This window comes from Aspergillus melleus, assembly GCF_016097325.1.
Source record: "Aspergillus melleus strain CBS 546.65 chromosome Unknown contig6, whole genome shotgun sequence".
Classification (NCBI taxonomy): domain Eukaryota; kingdom Fungi; phylum Ascomycota; class Eurotiomycetes; order Eurotiales; family Aspergillaceae; genus Aspergillus; species Aspergillus melleus.
Genome location: NW_025763375.1, coordinates 2,365,557 through 2,384,681, shown reverse-complemented (window position 1 = coordinate 2,384,681; position 19,125 = coordinate 2,365,557). Strand labels below are relative to the sequence as shown.

The 19,125-nt window shown below is 49.3% G+C and overlaps 7 protein-coding genes across 7 annotated transcripts; 4 read left to right on the top strand and 3 right to left on the bottom strand.

Annotated features, from left to right (window-relative positions):
* Positions 1-338: 338 nt before the first annotated feature.
* Positions 339-3,008, top strand: LDX57_010571 (F-box domain protein; the record flags this gene model as incomplete). Its single annotated transcript, XM_046092318.1, has 3 exons — positions 339-609; positions 1,489-2,369; positions 2,520-3,008. 3 exons carry the CDS (start codon positions 339-341, stop codon positions 3,006-3,008), a joined length of 1,641 nt encoding a protein of 546 aa, XP_045948296.1.
* Positions 3,009-3,399: 391 nt separating this feature from the next.
* Positions 3,400-4,426, top strand: LDX57_010570 (uncharacterized protein). The gene is made up of 2 exons (XM_046092317.1): positions 3,400-3,757; positions 3,814-4,426. The coding sequence occupies exons 1-2, from the start codon at positions 3,515-3,517 to the stop codon at positions 4,210-4,212; spliced, it is 642 nt and encodes a 213-aa protein (XP_045948295.1). The 5' UTR covers positions 3,400-3,514; the 3' UTR covers positions 4,213-4,426.
* A 2,471-nt stretch (positions 4,427-6,897) lies between these two features.
* LDX57_010569 (uncharacterized protein) lies at positions 6,898-7,379 on the bottom strand (the record flags this gene model as incomplete). Its single annotated transcript, XM_046092316.1, has 2 exons — positions 6,898-7,281; positions 7,338-7,379. 2 exons carry the CDS (start codon positions 7,377-7,379, stop codon positions 6,898-6,900), a joined length of 426 nt encoding a protein of 141 aa, XP_045948294.1.
* Positions 7,380-7,425: 46 nt separating this feature from the next.
* Positions 7,426-8,014, bottom strand: LDX57_010568 (uncharacterized protein; the record flags this gene model as incomplete). Its single annotated transcript, XM_046092315.1, has 2 exons — positions 7,426-7,743; positions 7,904-8,014. The coding sequence occupies 2 exons, from the start codon at positions 8,012-8,014 to the stop codon at positions 7,426-7,428; spliced, it is 429 nt and encodes a 142-aa protein (XP_045948293.1).
* Positions 8,015-9,676: 1,662 nt separating this feature from the next.
* LDX57_010567 (uncharacterized protein) lies at positions 9,677-10,732 on the top strand (the record flags this gene model as incomplete). Its single annotated transcript, XM_046092314.1, has 1 exon — positions 9,677-10,732. The coding sequence occupies one exon, from the start codon at positions 9,677-9,679 to the stop codon at positions 10,730-10,732; it is 1,056 nt and encodes a 351-aa protein (XP_045948292.1).
* Positions 10,733-14,120: 3,388 nt separating this feature from the next.
* On the top strand, positions 14,121-15,905 carry LDX57_010566 (FAD-binding oxidoreductase; the record flags this gene model as incomplete). The annotated part of the gene is made up of 6 exons (XM_046092313.1): positions 14,121-14,272; positions 14,324-14,658; positions 14,714-14,775; positions 14,834-14,924; positions 14,978-15,308; positions 15,422-15,905. The coding sequence occupies 6 exons, from the start codon at positions 14,121-14,123 to the stop codon at positions 15,903-15,905; spliced, it is 1,455 nt and encodes a 484-aa protein (XP_045948291.1).
* An 833-nt stretch (positions 15,906-16,738) lies between these two features.
* On the bottom strand, positions 16,739-18,730 carry LDX57_010565 (4-hydroxybenzoate octaprenyltransferase). Its single transcript, XM_046092312.1, has one exon. It carries the CDS (start codon positions 18,236-18,238, stop codon positions 17,144-17,146), a length of 1,095 nt encoding a protein of 364 aa, XP_045948290.1. The 5' UTR covers positions 18,239-18,730; the 3' UTR covers positions 16,739-17,143.
* Between the last annotated feature and the right edge of the window lie 395 nt (positions 18,731-19,125).

Sequence of the window (19,125 nt, the reverse complement as noted above, 5' to 3'; positions counted from 1 at the left end):
GCGTCTGAAGGTCCATAAATCTGCTCCACACCTGCGAGGGAAGTTCATTATCAGCGCCAAAACATGTTACATGAGCGTTAGAAAGACGCCTGATTCATATAAGTGGCTGATCCTAAGCGCTGGATGGGGGTTATGGAATAATTCACGCAGTCCTTGCCTAGGCCGAGGCTGTATTTCCGGTGCTGCGCATTTAGGTCTATGCAAGAAAATGTGTCTATATAATGATCCCCAATTCGCATCTACAAATGCGTTTCCGCAGCAGCATCACAAGAAGCTTTATACAGCCGTTAACGGTACTGCCGCTCTCCTGCTTATATATCGTTTACACCTCATCCACCATGGCCCAGAGACCCCCAATTGAGCGTATCCCGGCCATCGCACTGCCATTACAGGCGATACAATCCAACAGTCTTAAGGACGCCGTCCAAAGGCTATGGGAGGCTATTGCTGGTGCATGGTTCCCAGCACTTGACGGCTACAACTGCCGCAGCAAGGCTGCAACTCTTACGAACAACAATATGCCCGATATGTGGTCATTCAAGTCTGCATTCTGCCCACGGTCCGGCGAACAAAGATTCGATGATGAGAGAATTCGGGCATATTGGGGAGGTGAGATTACTGTTCTTTCCACAGTTCGAACTCGTGGTACCAACTATGTAGTTCTGCCGATCCCGGGATTGCATAAGTGCGGGTATTATAAATTATGCACCTTCTGGTTCTGAACCACACCGAGAGTCTTTCCGTTCCGAATCTGTGACCACGCCAAGCTTTTCCCCACGCCGAGCTACACGATGCCAAAAGGGGGACCCATAAGTTTGATGAAATTCACATCAATCCCAAGCCCCTCGACACCCGCAGCTTGCGATTAAACTGACAAGCCCCATGGGTCTCATGCGCTAGTTGGTTCACGAGAGGGTTGGATATTAATCAGAGAGATATCCTTCCCTCTTGCAATGCAGTCTCCGAATATATACTGTTGTTTCTGTGGTGTTGTTATCCAACCGGACAACCTTGAGGAGCCGGAGAGCCTTGAAATTCGCCGTCCATGGTATTCCGAAGCTCGTGCCATTTGCCCAAGTGATGGAACCTCCGATAAAGTTAGGCTTACCGGCGTCGGAATAATGCGCAGTCGCTCTGTACTCCATGCTCCAAGAAAACCCGATGCCACCTATCAGGATACAGATGATCTGGAGCCAGTATTGCTATTTCAATACTCCTACGCGTCCTGGGGATTTGGCTTCCATGATGCATGTTGGAAAACATTTCTCCTAAGGCTCGCCGTCTCGGATTGCGACATAGATGATATTATACGGTGTCTTTTCATACAATTCCTCAACAGTCCCTGCCCTGGACACTCAAGCCTAGACCTTGGTCACGGTTATGGCGGTGCAGCTAGCACGCATAAATCCTGGGGCCTTCCTCGGCCTGTGGACTTGCTTTCTCCGTTCTATGCGCATCCGTGTGATATACCATCACTCGAGACGGTAGACTCGACAACGCCGCCAAAGTTTGTGGCACAATTGGTCAACAAACCCGCACATGTCGCCGGAGATCGGCTGATACCCATCTCTCCTGCGTTTGGAAAACTCTCGGTCGAATTGGTGTACGAAATCCTATCGTACCTTCCTTATGCACAGCTTGCCCAACTAAGACTTGTGTGTCGGGACCTTGCGTGGAAGGCGCGACCCGACCAGCTGGCACAATCCTACTGGAAGAGTCAGTTTTGCCTGGGACAGGAGCTGGCCTTCATGTGCCCACATTTATCAACCGTGAATCGAGACTGGTTCCGAGCCTACTGGGGCACCACATCATTATTGATCACGGGTCACCTGTCGTTGACGAACCGGAAGAGAATCTGGGGTCTCTTGGATCCTATCGCTGCTCTTGTAGAATTCCATTTGCAGCTACGACGAACAAAAGATGGATATGTTTTGTCCTCGTCCGAAGATGGACTCGAATACCACGCGTCCTCAATTGGAAATCCTTCCGAGGACGCGACCGGTGCAATTCGCCTCGCCCAGTCGTTCTCTGGCCAGATAAGCCAGACGGCTGAACGTCGTCCTCTAGAGAGTGGCTGCTACATGCTTGAAGTCAGGGCAGCGGCTTTTCACCCCTCCGACTTTCAGGAAGGGGGGCAACTGACAATCTCCGTCCTCCGTCTAGGGGCTAGAAAGGTCATATCAGGCTTTAGCTGTTGGAGAAAAGGCATGCAAGATTACGAACCTCGCCTCGGACTCTGTGATACTCCTATCCAATGGATCGTTAAAGTGCCGTCGACGTCGTCTCTTCAATCAGTTGACGTCGTCTTTTGTTCGGTCGGCCTCGTCGGAATAAGGTTTGTCTATAAAGACGGCGGGTCTTCGGAATGGGTTGGACAAAGTCAAGGCGAAGGAGTAGCACATGGCAGATTACATATACCCAATAATGCGGGCCAATGCTTTTTATTGGCCGGACTGGATGTCAGGACTTGCGCCCCTTTTTCGCTAATTGCATTGTTTTGCTGACGAACGGCGGAACAGGACCTGAAGATTGTCAAAGTCGGGCTCGGGACACCAAGTGAGCCAATTGGATCCGGTGCTCTCCTGGCGAACCCCCTGAAGATAGAAGACGCCCAGTACATATCAGTACATTCTCAGCTCTGGACACCGAATATCCCTGAGCAGGAAAATGCTAAGATTGCGCGCCTCATTCCAACCGTCAATCAGGGTCCATTTGAACCATTGGTCAACATTGACTTCGGTGGGGCCCATGGCATTCTTCTTCAGACCTTGTCAAGAATCGTTGTACACATGCTCTCCCATACCCATCCTATTTCTCGCATAGAGTTCTATTATAGCGATGGGGTGGTGAGAAGCTTTGGAACAGGCCCTCCTGCCGCCGAGCTCTCGTTTTGTATCGATGGTTCAGGCGGGGAGCGCATCACTAGAATCGGCGTGTCGCAGAAACCGGTCGACCTCACCTTAGCCGGCTTAGAGGTCTGGATATTGCTATTACCCGGCATTTCCTAATGGCTAATCAAGCTTAGATTGTCACCAACCGCGGCCGAACAGCTGAATTTGCGAGTCTTTGTCAAAGAACCGGAGTAAACAATGTGCATCATTTTCCAGTTTATCCCGGACACGCCATTACAGGGCTCGTTGGATCAATTGAGGTTTGTATAAGGCGTTGCTTTGTTCCCGGGTGCTGACCAGAGTGCTAGAACTTCAAACACACATTCTCAAAAATTGGCATCCAAAGTCAGCCGGGCATAGAGAGACATAGCCCAGATATCGAACAGAAGAATAGCGGGTTTCTCGTGCCTACGGAGGCTGACCTTATATATGACCTAGAGTTTGCCGAGACCCTTATACGTACTAAGGGATTTGGGGAATATGAAACCTATGCGTCCTTAAATGATGTCAGAAGCATTCAAGCCTCAGTAGGGGTGTCGAGACGCTCTCGATGCTCTCGTCGAATTTCGGGCTTGAAATTTGAATTCTACGATCACCGGAACCCCAGCATCGTAGGGCAATGGATGAAGGGTTCTGACAAGTCTATAGCGAATCTAGCCCGTCATGAGATTATCCAATCCCTGACTATATGGATTACCAAAGACGCCGTATCTGGAGAGTATCCCACCATGCTTCACGGTCAGGTGGCGGCCATTCGCATTGTCACCGACCGTGGCCAAAATGTCACATTTTGCCCGTCCATCGATCCGAACTTTCTGGATACCTGCCTAAAGACACAGTATCAGGCTGACCCATACCAAGGACTTGTCTGTAAACCTATTCCCGTCATCGCTTGAATTTACCTTTCTGACCAGTCTCTCAGGCCGCTGTATCGTGGGTTCTTAATTCTCGATTTGACCGCGTCAGAACCATCTTTTCTCCGAAGACCCCAGAGCATATTTTTGCCATTAAACCTGAACTGTATGCTGCCTTCAGTCAGATACAAAAGCTGCCGTTCGAGCTCATTCTCGGTGACGGCTGCTACGATAAGTTAACCAAGGTTGTCGGACACATCGATGCAAGTGCCTTTCGTGGCTTCACGTTTGCCTACAAGTCTGGACAGACATGGATCATAGGTGATAATCACTCGCATGAGGTACAGTCCTTTGAAATCCCGGAATCAGACCGGATCGTCGGATTGTCGCTTCGCACAGCCAAAGGCATTCAAGAGATTTCGGTAACTCTCCCTCGCCAGTACCCATTAACCCGTTCGCTTTGCTAACTTGCACTGTCAAGTTCGGGGTTGAGCACTGGAGGGAGGATGATAAGCTTCAGTCCCGATGTGTCCAACTGGCTGTGCCACAGCCGATCCAACAAGATACTTTTGTTGACCGTGGCATTCTCAACATATGGTCCAAAGACGAAGAGTCTGCAAATGCAATAGCGAATGTTGCGCAGGCCAATGCCGTTTTTACTCCGCCGATTGGTACTCGGTTGGCTGGGATATACGTCCCTTGTCAGAATTTCGCTGAGCTCGGATGCTTCTATGAGCGGATTGCTTGAGGTAATTTTTTCTTCTGTGGCTGTGCTTTGCAGTGTGTGGGTATCGTGACGTGGATGATAGCAGACATGCCGTCGAAGATATCGCATCTCAGTGCCCCGTACCTCTATTGCGTCTTTTGTTCTTGTTCCCTTAACACAGTTCGGTTGATATCTCTTTTACCTAATAACCCGGTGTTCTTTTCTATTCCTTATATACCTCCAGCAATCAAGGCCAATACAGCCAACCCCACCACAGTGCGTATCGAAATACTTTCCAACCTGATCTGGTCATCTTTAATGGTGGGCTTATAAGTCCAGCTCCTGTCTCCCCAGTGATTTCGAACCATAGATCGTGTTATTCATGTCACAATCTAGCAGTCAGTTAGCTTGCTACGTACAGTTAGGAGACACCGGAACAAGTAAGGCATTAAGAATGCAGATCCCCCAACAAACACCCGATGGTACAGGTACTATAATATGAGAGAAGCGAAAAGATTCGTCCCGCAAGCCAGTTCTCAGTTTACTACTGATTTTGAACGACTTGCCACATTTTCCGACCGTGGTGAAGTTCTCATCCCATTGCTCATAATCACCCTCTTTTGAGCGGATGATGTCTCACTTGGGGCTTTTGGTAGGTATCGCGGGGGAGACGGTCGTGCCTGAGTGGTATTGGTATAGGAGGGGATCTGTCGGTTTGAAGTGGGTTATTCGGTATTGAGATTGAAATTGACCGATCCCGTTCTCTCTTGTTCAATATCACGTTCTGAATGGATCTGTGATATGGGTGTAGAAATTGTTCATGATGGGATATCCGGTATACGCTCTCTCATTCAGTCCGGGACAAGCCGGTCAGGTACCTAGTTTGGGGCACCATTCTTGCTAATTAACCTTCGTTGAGCTAGAGTGTTGAGGGAACTCAGTATCATAGCTGGACTTGATATTGTGATACCGTGGACTGTATTTTGTTTAACTGGAATGGGGATGGTCATATAATCGAACTTTATATTATAAGTTGAGCTACTTCCGCATAACATGGTTATATGCTTACTTGGGTGCATCGTACTTATCTGGAACAATTAGAGTCGCTAGAAAGGCAGCTGCTTCCTGAGATTAACAGCATCGCTTCCCATGAGAATAAGTACGAGATGCGAAGCTTCATGGCTTGGTGCGAATCAGTGGCGCGTGGTATAGGCCTCTTCTTTGCAGGAGTTTCAACAACTGACCTAGGTTGTTGAAATGCTGGACTGGGCTGCGTAGGTGGATAGCTGTCTAGTTGAGTTACCTCAAGGCTTTGACACGATATTACTTGATGGCACTTGATCGGTCGAGGCGCAACACATGTACCGTGGACTTTCCAAAACCAGGATCCTAATTAGAAAGTCCGGTCGACTAAGCTCGCCCATACCTAAGACGACGTATTTATGGGTAAACGGACAAGTTATCCATGAGTAAGATATTCACCGTTATTCCCGGAGTCCATAAAGATAACGACCTGACAGATATAAACCAAAACAATTGTCGACATCGTCATTCAGGCGATCGTGCTGATTTTGCACCGCTCTATGGGTAGCCTGTAAAGCATCCCCGTAATGAATCAGTGCTCTTGCTTCGAACTGCGTTATTCTGCGAAGCTTATATAGCGCAATGGCCGCAGAAACAGCCGTGTTTAACTCTACGTTCATGCCGAATTGAGCGCAACCATGAGTCTCTCCCAAATGTTCGAATATCATATCTAGCGTCTTTTGTCTCTAAAATGTGCGCCAAAGCAGCGCGCATCATCGTTTCCTCGTTGCTTGGCGTATTGGTCGGGCTTGAAATTAATTCTTGATCTGAGTTCTCATATGAGAGGAGCCTCCGGCACTTGACGCCGATGTCTTCGCATTCGGTTCGATGACGACTACACAAGCAACATACTGGCTGGACTTCCTCGCGCTTTGCAGGATAGGGATTCGATTAGCTCCGGGAAAAGCATATGTTTGATCCTGAGACTTCCGTTCCATGCCTTCTTCTTTCTTTTCAAACAGGCTATACAGCCACGACTTCGTGGCTTGCCAGCCATTTTGTTCTCGCTTTTAGGTGATAGAAGCACATAATAACAGTATTGCATTACAGTGGACTATCCCCTCGTTTTCGATAACTGTTTAGGTTTTTATTTCTTATGATGGCGCGCAGCCTATAGCCCGTATATTGTTTCAACACAGCATCAACATGAACTCACTCGTTGATGCAGCTTGTTCACGCAATCCCCAACTCCCAAATAAGTCATACGTGTTTCCGTTATCTAAGATGGAATTCTTTCTATTGGTTCCTGCTCTTTCGCTAACAAAAGAGCACCCAACAACATCTATCCTGACAGCCCCCTTGACATGGCACACAACCATCAATTCATACGTCCTCCCAGAGCCACTGTCACATTGGATAACCTTCAGAGCCAATCCCACGAGCCATACACAATCTCCATCAGCCCAAACCCAGTAACGTCGTGGTGATTAAAGCCCCCCTTGAAGGTAACAAACCCCTCATAAGCGGTCTCTAATGCATTACTTCCCACAATCTCCTGGTCCTCTGCAACACTAGTGATCTCGAACTCAGCGACACCTCCAATCCTGACCGTCCAGTCCAACGGATAAAGCACCTTCTCCTCAGCAGTAGACCGACAGGACCGCTGATACCTCGGGGTCCATTCCACCGGAACAACTTCCAGGCGCTCGGTAGGACCACGAATAGTCGCGAACTTCGCGTACTTGTCTGTGTCTGGATTATCATTGAACCAAATGCTGAACTTCTCGCTGCTATGCGGAAGATGCAGCTGGAACCAGGTCTAGTTACCAGTCGGCGGGGAGCCAGCGCTAGGGCCCCACTGACGGTCATACCAGGTGAACGAGTTTTGAGGGTCAATGGTGACATTGTTGCCGTCCAAGCTAGTTAGGGCTCCGTGCGTTCTACAACTCGGCTAACCCCATTCGTCGCTCTGGGCTGGGCCGAATTGGAAACCAACGCCACCGGTGTTAGGGAGAGCGGTGGTGGTGTCATCGTAGCGGATGTCGAATGTGACGTTTTCGCGGTTGCGGTTGCTGTAGGCGCGCATTTTGGAGATATTGTCCGCGGAGAGGCTCTGGATTCCGTTTTTGCCTTGGCGGATGTCGAGACGAGAGCTGTTGGAGGCATCGCTTTTGCCGGTCACCAGGGATTGGGCGTATTCGTGAGTGTTTAGGTTCAGGATGGACGATCGGAAGTACGAGAAGATTCCAACGTCCAACGAGGGACTGTTCTTTTCTGGTGCCGGTTATGTAGGAGCTAGTCCACCAAGAGCCACTGAGGTTGGTCAATTGGCTCTCGCTGAAGTCATAGATAATGGGTATTCTGTCCTATAATCTTATTCTTAGGGTTGTTTGTAATGCACTTCATCACTCATGTTATGGTGTACGTACCTCCCAGATGGAACTGGCTCTCTCAAGCTTGAACGAATAACCGACAGAACGCTTGTCTCTACTGGCAGTTGCAATTGCCAAAAGGCCGACAAGAACAGTAGCAACCTTCATTATGGTTCAATGGTTATAAAATCACCGACTGGTAAAGTGTTGAATTTGAGAAGAAAGGCTGAGGGTTGAGTTTGTAGATTTGAGGCGACTGGGCCATGTTTATAGACAAGCAGCCCCTTGTGGACGGTAATCACTCCATACTAGAGGGACTATAGCTCACGATGGAGTATTCAAATTTTCATTTCCCATCTTTTTATTCTCTGCGAATGTAGATCACATCTATTGACGTCGTGGAGGCTCAGATACGGCCGCTGCGTAAGCGGACAATTCCTACCTTTAGCTAGCCTCCTAGCCAGACGACTCATGTAAAAATGATGCCATCGCTGAAGCTTTTTTCCCATCCTTCAATTGCTAAGACTGTCAAAGTTCAGTTCCATTGATGCACCATCTCAGCTGACCGATCTCCAGAAAACTCTATGGCGTGTGGTAAACTCCGATGATGGTTAGGTGGCCGTAACACAGTTCGCATTGCGGCCTAGGGCTTTCCTAAACCGTGATTTGATCACACACCTGAAGATCTGCTTGCCAATAAAATTGCTCCTGTGCTGGAGTAGCTTTGTGAGCGTTAGTGCCGCCTTGCGTCATTTATCCGCTCGTAGTCCAGACGCAGTACCGTTCCATAGTATCCTGTGGTTGGGATGTTTTGACGAGCATCTCTTTGGTGATGCAAACCCAACAAAACACTCCACCTACTCTTCATTCTTTACCTTTGAAATCCAGGTTTATTCAGACAGGGCTTATCGGCCTTTGTATTTATACGGTTGATTGCCTGAAGTTTGAATGAAGATATCTTCGATGCGAGTGCCCTATAGAAGGTTATATTGCTGCAAGCACTTCTATGAATCACTTATTTGAGCTCGAGTCCTCACCCTTTCATCTACCTAATACGTTAAGAATGCTATGCCGCACACTCCGTGCTTCATTATCATCGCAGTGAGATACATCGGCTCTCGATCTCTCCTCCTTAAGCTCCGACTCCTCTACGTGGCATGCCTCAAGCGGCCCATCTTAGGAAGACGAACTTTCATCTCCTCTGACCTCCCGCGTTTGCACTGACATTAATTTAAAGTCATAATAGTATAATTCAAATATAGGATACTGGGTCGCTCATACTTGTTTGTGGAGGTCCACCTCAAGCTCTCTCGTGTGTGCTATGAAGATCAGTCCATACTCCCGCGACTCTGCGCCCGCGGTCCCGCGGGCGCGGGCCCACCGACCGCCATGGAGTTATATAAAGACTCGTATGTCGCGTATCAGAGCTTGTTAACTTATTTGTCAGAGGCTCGTTTCAAGATACGTTCATTCCCGGATCCCATGGCCGAGCCCACTTTCTCAGAGAAGCTATCCCCGTTGGATTTGCTCATGCCCCGGACCTACATTCGGGTTCTCTTGGTTTTCGAAGCGCCAGTCTCAACCGCTCTACCCATTCAAAATCTCCAGTCAGGTCTTGACAAGCTATCAAAACAAACACCTTGGCTAGCAGGGCGGGTTCTCCCAGGAGAACCAGGTCAAGACAAGCCTACTTCCCCTGAGATCCGTTGGAATGCGACCACTGCGCCAAGCATTGTCAACAAAGGGACTATACAGACATCATACGAATGGGCCTGCGCTCATGGAATGCCCGGAGAATGCATTCCATCAAACGTATGGCCAGTTTCAGATATGATTGATGAAACCTGCTTTACGGCGGGTGCTCCTGTTTTCGCCGCGAGCATTTTCCGTTTCACTGACCAAGGACTGGGCCTGTGCGTCTGCATGCACCACAACGTTGTCGACGCCAGCGGATGCTCTACGATATTGCGACTCTGGGCTCAAAATGTTAGTAGTCCAGAATCTTCCTTTTTGGCTACTTCGCAAACTCGCCTTGAACGCCTTTCAGAGGCATTGTCGGCCGACCTACCAGAAATATCATCAACTTCAACCGAGACCCTACTGGCGCGACACCCCGAATTCTCCACAACACCCCCTACCCTACCCGAAACGTTTCCTTCGTGCACATCCAAGATCTTTCCGATTTCAAAACACTGGATCGACGTCCTGGGGGAGCTGATGCGCCCGTATACGTCGAAAAGACTCACAACGAATACAGTGCTATGCGCACTGATCTGGACAACACTCACCCGGATCCGAATGGCGCATAATCCATCCCTCGAACAGCAGTCCAGCCGATTAGCCATGGCAGTAAATGGCAGACCGCGCATAAGCCAGACATTCTCGACCCCCGACGCCCCTTTTTTCGGCAACGCAATCACCTACTCCCTAACAGACCTTTCAGCCCAGACATTGGCTAAATCCGACGAAACCCCGGTGCGAGCCCTCGCTCAGATATGCAACCGTATGGCTGAGTCGCAGTCCCCATCTACTATCGACTCCCGCCATATCGCGGAGGTATATAGCGTGGCAGAACGCGTGGATGCCGGGTCTCTCTTTGTGGGCTGGGATTTGTTCGGATCGCGGGATCTTACTATCACGAGTTGGGCGGACTTTGATCTGTATGGGGTGGATTTCGGGAACGTGATGGGGCGACCGAGGTTCGTGAGGCTGCCGTACATGGAGGCGGATGGGGTCGCCATTATATTACCACGTCAGCGGTCGGTGTCTCAGGAGGTGTTGGAGGTTATGGTCATGTTACGGAGAGATCATATGGAGGCTCTGGAACTTGATCCGATGTGGCAGGTTCTTGGGTCCGGGGGTGGCGATGTGAATCCTTTTGGGTGATTGTGAGACTCTTGGTCGGAATACTGTAGGCACAAAGGTCCTTGTCAAATCAATTAGATCGAGGATTAATCTGCTTCTTCTCTGTTCTGAAGGTTTTCTTCTGAGCACTTTCATACTTCCGGTGTTGCTACTATGTCTCCATTTGACATGGTAAGACATGTAGATACTAGATGCAAAGGTCTTTAACCATGGGTTGAATATCCCCTCTCTAGAGACTTCATTAGATATGGTTACTTTATACCATATCATGTACGGGGAATGATTGAATAAAATAGATGGTAATTTCCTTTTCTCAGAACTATAAAGTAGCTCATAAACTTCCAGCTTCCAGATAGCCTGATTGGTAGCATCGCTATGACTGAGAATAAATCCTGCAACTGGCATAGACTTGCTAAACACAGTGCAAATCAACTAAAATTAGGTTATGATCTTGGAGATATTCATGCCTGAGGGTGTAATTCAGTGAATATGTCAATGTTCGGTTGTCTCTACATATACAATACCAAGAAACAACCTATGATCTTGTGCATCATCAATCAACCGCAAAATATGTTGGATTTCATTCAGTAGCCGATGAAATGTCCTAAAGCCTTACTTGAATCACAATTGTATCGCTTTCGTTGTGTATCTTTTAGAATGATGCAGAGGATGTTGACGGTTGGATTCTGAGACAATTTCCTTGTCCAGTCTATCATCCCGACTGGTCCTGTATATCCGTTCAAATGATAGTAACTTGACACAGGCATACGCTTTGACACTTATTCATATATTCATCGATAGCATTTATATAAACCCCTAATGTAACCTCACAGCTCAAAAATCTGATTTTAGATATATAATATCGCTTTAACAAGCTCGATGAGATGACAGTCAACCACTCGTTACCCAATCAAGCATCCAGTCATTAACAGACTCAATAACTCCCCCTCTTCATCTGAAATGACTCGACCACCGGATAAACTCCATCAAAACCACGGACCGCCTCAACGCGATCACCAAAAAAGCCAATGAAAGAACCACACCAAGATCACGGAGTCAACCGACCCAAACCCACTCAAAACTCGCCACCACCGACAAACTCTGCGTTTTCTTTGCGTCGGATCGGAACCTTTCTGTTTTTCTTTGTTGTTATTGTTACATGCTTATTACTTTTTATCTTTACTTTTTGTTTCCTTCCGAAGTTTTGGGTCCTGGTATAGGTCGGCGAATACGGATACTCCGTAGGTATGTAGAGAACAGAGCAGCATGAACTTGTATCTACAGGAGACATTCAGATCTCATCCATGGACAATAATATGCAATAATAGCTATGTATGCAGTATACACCTGCATAAAGCTGCTATCCTATGTAGCACAGCCACACTCACCGGAAATAAATTCGCTAGGGACGATGAAATCATGACAGGATCGGATCCTTCATCCACCTGTCTCACGCTCGGGCAATCTGACTGTAGTTTGCACGCATCTTTCTTCCGAGTCCGACAACTCGAGCGGTGCTGTCCTTCGGGACTCGGAGCCTCGGAACCTTTCCAAGATCCCAGCCGAGGAATCAAGAACGTCGAGTCTAGAGCGAGGGCAAAAAAAAAAAAAAAAAGAAAAAAAAAAAAAAGGCGGAGCACAACCCGAATCCGGACCCGATCAGCAAACCAAAGTTTTAAAAATAACAGTAAACCCACAGACAGAACCCAAGGAACGAGTCCTGGTCGAAAGCTCACTACGCCAAAAAGAGAGAACTTCAACGCGTCCACGTTGCCTTCTCGAGCGGTGAGAAGATATTGCTTCGTATAAAGTACCCCACCGTCCAAGTAACTTCTTAGTACTTAGTAGTACCTATTAAGTCTAAATGGTGAATTGACGCCAGCAGCGACGACAATCCTAGCGATCGACTCTACTAAAATTTAAACGCAAGTCGGGGACGGAGCAGGAAACGGAATTGGAACTTGGGCTCGGAAGAAGCGGTCAATTGCGTTGCCTCAGGCATCTAGCGTCTATGTTAGGGCGGACATTATCCACTGGCCAAACTCCGGAGTATGGTCGGCCCTGTCGGATTGCCTGAGTCGTAAGTTAGAGTTTTGGGATTGTGGCCCTCCCCAGGCTCAGGAGTACGATTCCCATACTGGGTAAGGACATCTTCGTTAGTGAATTATAAAGCTTCCAGAGACAGTTAGTTTAAATGAAACACGAAGTCCCAACTCCCAAATCATAAATTATATATCCGAACCCAACAATTAGACGAAACTTTGGCTGACGTTGGCGGTGGACAGGTCATTATGGGGCCAGTAATTCAAAGAATGGTTGGCTGAACCTTCTTTCGGCCTGTCTAGCTATACGGAGTACGGATATAGTCTAGTAGATGGAGAGGAAGGGAGAATTGTTGAGACAGGTCCGAGCTCAGTTTCTTTCGCTGTCAATTTCAAGGCTTGAAGTACTGTTTGAGATTAAAATTGTTGGGTGTGATTGGTATTTGCCTGATTGCAGGGCAATCTGCCACCCAATGACTGCCAGGACTCCGTGCCTCGTATATCTAGGGTATTAGATTCCTAATGTAGTATAGCTTGTACCTTTATGTACTCCGAGGTACCGGCTACCTCATGAATCAACGGTGCACACTGAACCATTGATCATTGTTCTATAATACAATCGTATTCAAAACGCTTGCAATTAGCTGGTTGGGCATCTACAATGTCGTACCAGCAACCAAGACAGGAAAAGCAGCGAGGATGTCACGGCCGAGCGGACCGAGGCCTAGGAGGTTTAGTTACTCCCAGGAGGGGCAAAGGGCCAAAGTGCCTTGAAGGGGCGGGAAATTTGGGGCCCAGCAAAGCGGTGAGATGAGTTGGCGGGGCAGAAAGAGCCCGTTACAGGGGATCCCTATTTCCGAATCCCCCTCCTATTCCGATTCCTGGTCCTTGTCCCGGTGCCAGTATGCCGGTGGATAGTGGGTTCGTCACTCGTCTACATGATCTTCATTTTCAATTTCGCAGGCATCTAGAGTATGTTGATCGCGGATCAGTCAATCATTCGGTTGTTTATGACAGTGAGAATCACGTAAGGGGGCAGTAATCTATGTGTAACAGCCCCACATGTCTACTGTCAGTCAGCGTGTTAACATCTCAGCTTACTGCGGATATAGATATAGAACTACTGCATCTATCAACACACCGATGCTGATGGCTGAGCTGAGCACCAACATCGATATATCCCTGCTGCAGCTCAGGCTGAATGGCAAGGAATAGAGACATGAATGATACCTGGTCTATCATGCCTGTCTGTCTGCCTACTGCCTCGTAACGATGCTGGACACTGAATATAAATGGAGGTATACATAGCCACAAGTGTAACTAAGTAATTATAGCTTGAGGTCAAGAAATCAATGCGTGTTGCAAACATGAAGTCCCTCCTATTGTCATGCATATATGCAACCGTGGCCCTTGCAGCATCAACCAGCCGCATAAGTCTCTGCAAGGCACTGCACGACATCGACCCGGCAGCAATTGGTCCGTCAGATGACGGATACGTAGGCTTGAGCACCGAGAATTGGTATGCCATCTACATGGTCCACGATATCGATGGTATCTGACTGTTCTGCAGGTCTGCGACCGCCTGGGCCGAACCATCTTGCATCGTGCGACCCTCCGACGCAACTAGTCTGTCTAAAGTTGTCGGTCTTCTGGTCGAGAATGAAATCCAGTTTGCCATTCGCTCGGGAGGCCATATGCCCTCGCCGTTAGGAGCGAATATCAACAACGGAGTGCTGATTGATATGTCCCGGTTTGATAATCTGGTGTATGACGAGAAAGAACAGGTCGTGACCATCGGCGCCGGGCTACGATGGAGAGACGTCTACGAGGGGCTAGAGAAATATAATCGGACAGCCGTGGGTGGTCGCGTACTTGATGTTGGCGTGGGGGGACTCATTTTGGGAAGTATGTTCTGTTTGATCCCGTCGCCTCACGTATCAACTGAAGACTGACGGTTAAGGTGGACTTTCCTATCTCTCCGATCTATACGGCCTCGCATGCGATAACGTTGTCTCGTTCGAGGTATACACCCACCTCCCCTCCCTCTCTAACGCCGATAATCTAACAAACCGAATAACAGATAATCCTCCCCAACGGCACCCTCACCACCGCCACGCACACTCATCACCCCGACCTCTTCTGGGCTCTGAAAGGCGGCGCCAACAACTTCGGTATGTCCTCCCTCCCTCACCCATTCCCATCACCCCCAACTAAATCCCATCAGGAATTGTGACCACCTTCACCATAAACACTTACCCCCTCCCCACCGTCTGGGGCGGAATCAAGATCTACACACTCGACCAACTCCCGTCCGTACTAGACGCATTCCACGAATACCAAAGCACGCCTAACAAAGACCCCCACGCAAACCTCATGATCCAAGCCGCGCCCTTGAACGAAAGTATCGGCGTGCTAGTGAACATGGTATACCTAAAACCAGAGGCGAATCCGGCCGCGTTCAAACCGTTCGAGAAACTGTCGACGGTGGCGGATACGACCAAAGTACAGAGTTTCGTCGAGATGATGGGTGGTGCGGTTTTGCCTGATATTCCGAGGTTGGTTACGTTACTCCCGTCGCTGTTCCATCTCATCTCGTTGTTCTGATTCCCTTGGAAATTGTTTTGTTGGTTGATTGCTAACTGATAATGAATAATGAATGATGGAATAGATGGGACTGGCACGCCACCAGCTTCACCCCTTCCCGCACCCTCTACTCCACCATCTCCTCTCTCCTCGTCAACGCCCCCGAACTATCCACCCTCTCCGCCCTAAACACAGGAACCCTAACCATCGGCTTCCAGCCCATCTCCTCCTCCGTGGTCACCGCGGGACTCGCCCGCGGCGGCAACGCCCTCGGCCTCTCCCCCGTGGACCAAACCTGGCTCGTCCTCGACGTGGGATGGCAGTTTGCGAAAGACGACAAGACAGCACATGAGGCGACGGGGTCACTGAGACGGAAAATTGAAAAGGCGGCGAAGGAGGAGGACGAGTATGTCGAGTATATCTTTATGAATGATGCGAGCTGGGATCAGGATGTTATTGGGCATTATGGGGAGGGGAATGTGAAGCGGTTACAGAGGGTGATTGGGGAGTATGATGGGGATGGTGTCTGGGGGAGGTTGGTGGGGGGTGGGTTTAAGGTTCCTTCTTAGGTCCGGAGGTAGGAGGTGTGTTAGATGATTGTATGGGTAGTATCAGGGGAAGATATTGGGTAGAATGGCTTGCTTTGATTCAGTGTCTGGAATGGATAGATGGAAGTCTGATACTAGAAAGATTAAGCAAGAACTAGGTAGGCAGTAGTACATAACAGCCATACCAAGCAAGGGATCTAGATGGTGGGGCCAATATTCCTCACTGACAGGTCACCTCACATCGCAATCTCGACCCCATAACTGCATCTATCAAGTTAAACAGCTTAAACTATCCAGCTCTACCCTCCTTATACCCGCATACCCACTTCCCCAGAAACACACAGTACTCAGCTGTTTACACCCCCCGACCAACACCGACCACAGCCACATACACTCTCCATGTGGAGAAGCCAGATAGAGTTCAGTCAAAGGTGGGGCCATACACGGACTCGGGACAGCAAGGATACAGTCCACGGGTTACAAAACTCACAGAGCCGAGCCATCGAAGAAGACAAAGAAAAAGACATCGTATAGCAATCCCGAATCCACGATCCCTTGCCTTTGGAGCTGAACATTCCCCGCTCAGAGTCTCGTTTCAACAACTATGGTCTGTGTTAGTCCAACACATGCAGTCGAAGCTGAGATCTGACTACACTACGGTCGCACTTGCATAGGCGTCGTTTAGTGCATGGGGCCAAACAGGGTAATGGCTATCCATGTGGGCGAACAGGGCCTTAATCGATTCGATCAACTAAAGTCAATGGTGGAGGTATCTAATGCAAGAGGTAGATTTGCAATTCCTAATTTGGATTTCGATGTATATTTGTCGCTCCCGGGCAGCTCATTCTCGATGGTTGGCATTGAGTACCATGATCCTTCCTTCCATCTTGTTGTGCCCTTCGTATTCAACACAAAGAATGCCCGGCCCGGCCCCACATCTCCACATGGATTTGTGCATGTCGCAATCCCACAATGAGCGGCATAACGTTAAAACATCCCAGGGATAAAAGCCGAAGTCTCATTATTTGGACGGACCCATAATAAAAAAAAAAGGTAAAGCTAGTTATGCACAAAGGTAAAATCCATACATACATACAATAAAACAATAAAACACCAAAAAATGGCAGGCTGAATGCAATACGCTCCACAATCCCAATCAATCCCAACCCTAAAGACAATACACAAGAAGAAAAAAACCACAAAGAGAGAAGATAACATGAGAAGGTAACAAGGAATCAAAAAGGAGCGTGACTGATATTCTACCCCCATATCCTCAGCACCACATACTCCACGAATAAACCACCACAGATGGAGCCCCCCGCCCACCAGAACCCTTTACTAAACCACCACCAGCAACTCGGGCTACTCTGGAGCTCCACCTTAGTGATCATCGTCCCCAGCGAGATCGTCGCGCCCCCCACGGCGACCAGATAATACAGGAGACTGAACCCGCTGAGCACGCCGCACTCGATCAGCAACGCCGCCATGATGGCGAGCAACGGCCACAGCAGGACCTTGGTGCGGGATTGGCAGAGCACGGCGAGACTCTTGATGCCGACTTGCAGATCGGCTTGCAGGTCTTGGTGCGCGTAGACGGTGTCGTAGATGATGGTCCAGACGACGCCCGCGAGGAAGAGGCAGAGCACGGCGTAGTCGATGGAAAAGGTCCCTGTTGAGGGGGAGTAGGTGAATGGGGGCGCGCTCATGGCGAGTTCGCCCATGACGGTGCCCCAGGCGAGACAGATGCCGAGGACGAGCTGCGGGAAGTGCGTGTGGCGCTTGCTGAGAGGATAGTACATGGTGGCGAGGATGTTGGGGAGGGCGTAGAGGAAGCCAACGCAGAAACCCTGCGGCAGGTAAGCCAGGAACCAGGCGGCGCCGATGGCCTGGGTAGCGGCGAAGACGAGGGCGGCGGTGGGAGAGATGGCGCCGCGCGGGATGGGACGGCGGCTGGTGCGTTCGACCTGAGCGTCGAGGCCGGCGTCGATGAGGTCGTTCCAGATGTGCGCGGCATTGGAGAAGAAGAAGCTACCGGCGAACAGGATGGCGCTGGCCTGGAGGACGGAGAGCAGCGAGGCGTTGGTGCGGAGGGCGGCGTGGAGGATGCCAAAGGCGTGGGGGAAGTAGATGAGGAAGAGACCGGCGGGTGGGAAGAGGCGTGCTAGTTGCACGTAGGGCACCCACGCAGCTGGACAGATGGACAGCATGCCGGTTTTCTGATTGCCGCCATACTGGTCTCCTAGTGATTCAAAGGCCGGCCCTTCTTTCTCGTCCTCGGTGGCGATGACGTGCACCGGTGGCATTTTGTGGAAGCGTTGCAGCACAATCGGTGAGTGGAGGGCAGCAGACGACATGCGTAGTAGAAAAGGGGCACACTGTGTGGTGCGAGTGAGTGTGGGAAGAGGGGAGGGTTTGATTGTAGTATTATTATAGTATCAGAGGTATAAAAAAGGCGGAATGACGGAGGGGGTGCAGGGATTGAAGTAGAAACACTAGTCGGATTGACTGCCAGCGTTTGCCTGCAAAAAGCTCTAACGGCCAAGAATAATTGTGAAATGGGTCTGGAGTCTGGACCTCAGAGAGAAAAAAGAGCAAAAAGGATCAGAACAGAGAGAGGGTCAGTAATAATTAATAAAAAGAAAAAAGAATGGCAAAAAAAGGAACAAAGAAAAAAATAGAAAAGAGTAATCAAAAGAGCGGAAAAGTGGAACCGGCTACGATGCAGGCCGACCCAGGGCAATGGTCATCTTATTTAATCGGAGAGTCCACCGCAGCTTCCATAAGGGAACTAAAGGAGGGAAATTTTGGGTGAGCATTCCCAGGCGGATGAACATCTGCAGAAAAAACCCGACATCCGTTTTCTTTTTAATCTAATTAACTAATGACTAGCAGCGCTAGTGCAGCAATCGCAGCGCGGACAGGAGTGAAACGGACTCCGAGCGCGCAGCACCAGGGGTCTTAGCCCAAGGCCCAAAACTTTCGACCGTTTCCCATCTAATTCTCCGGCTCCAGCGGACAGGTTCATTTGGCTTTCCCTCGGTTCCTCTCGCCCCAAGTGGATCCCTAGTTAGTAATAATAGCCATGCTAATCCTCGTCCTCCCCGTCAGTGGAAGCGCCCGGAAGCATTCTCTTCGCTTCTGCAATCCCTGTCGCACCCAGTTCCCTGCTTCGGACACGGATATAGACCGGCCTGGGCCGAGCATCTATGATTTTTCTGAGTAGTCACTGATATACTAACCA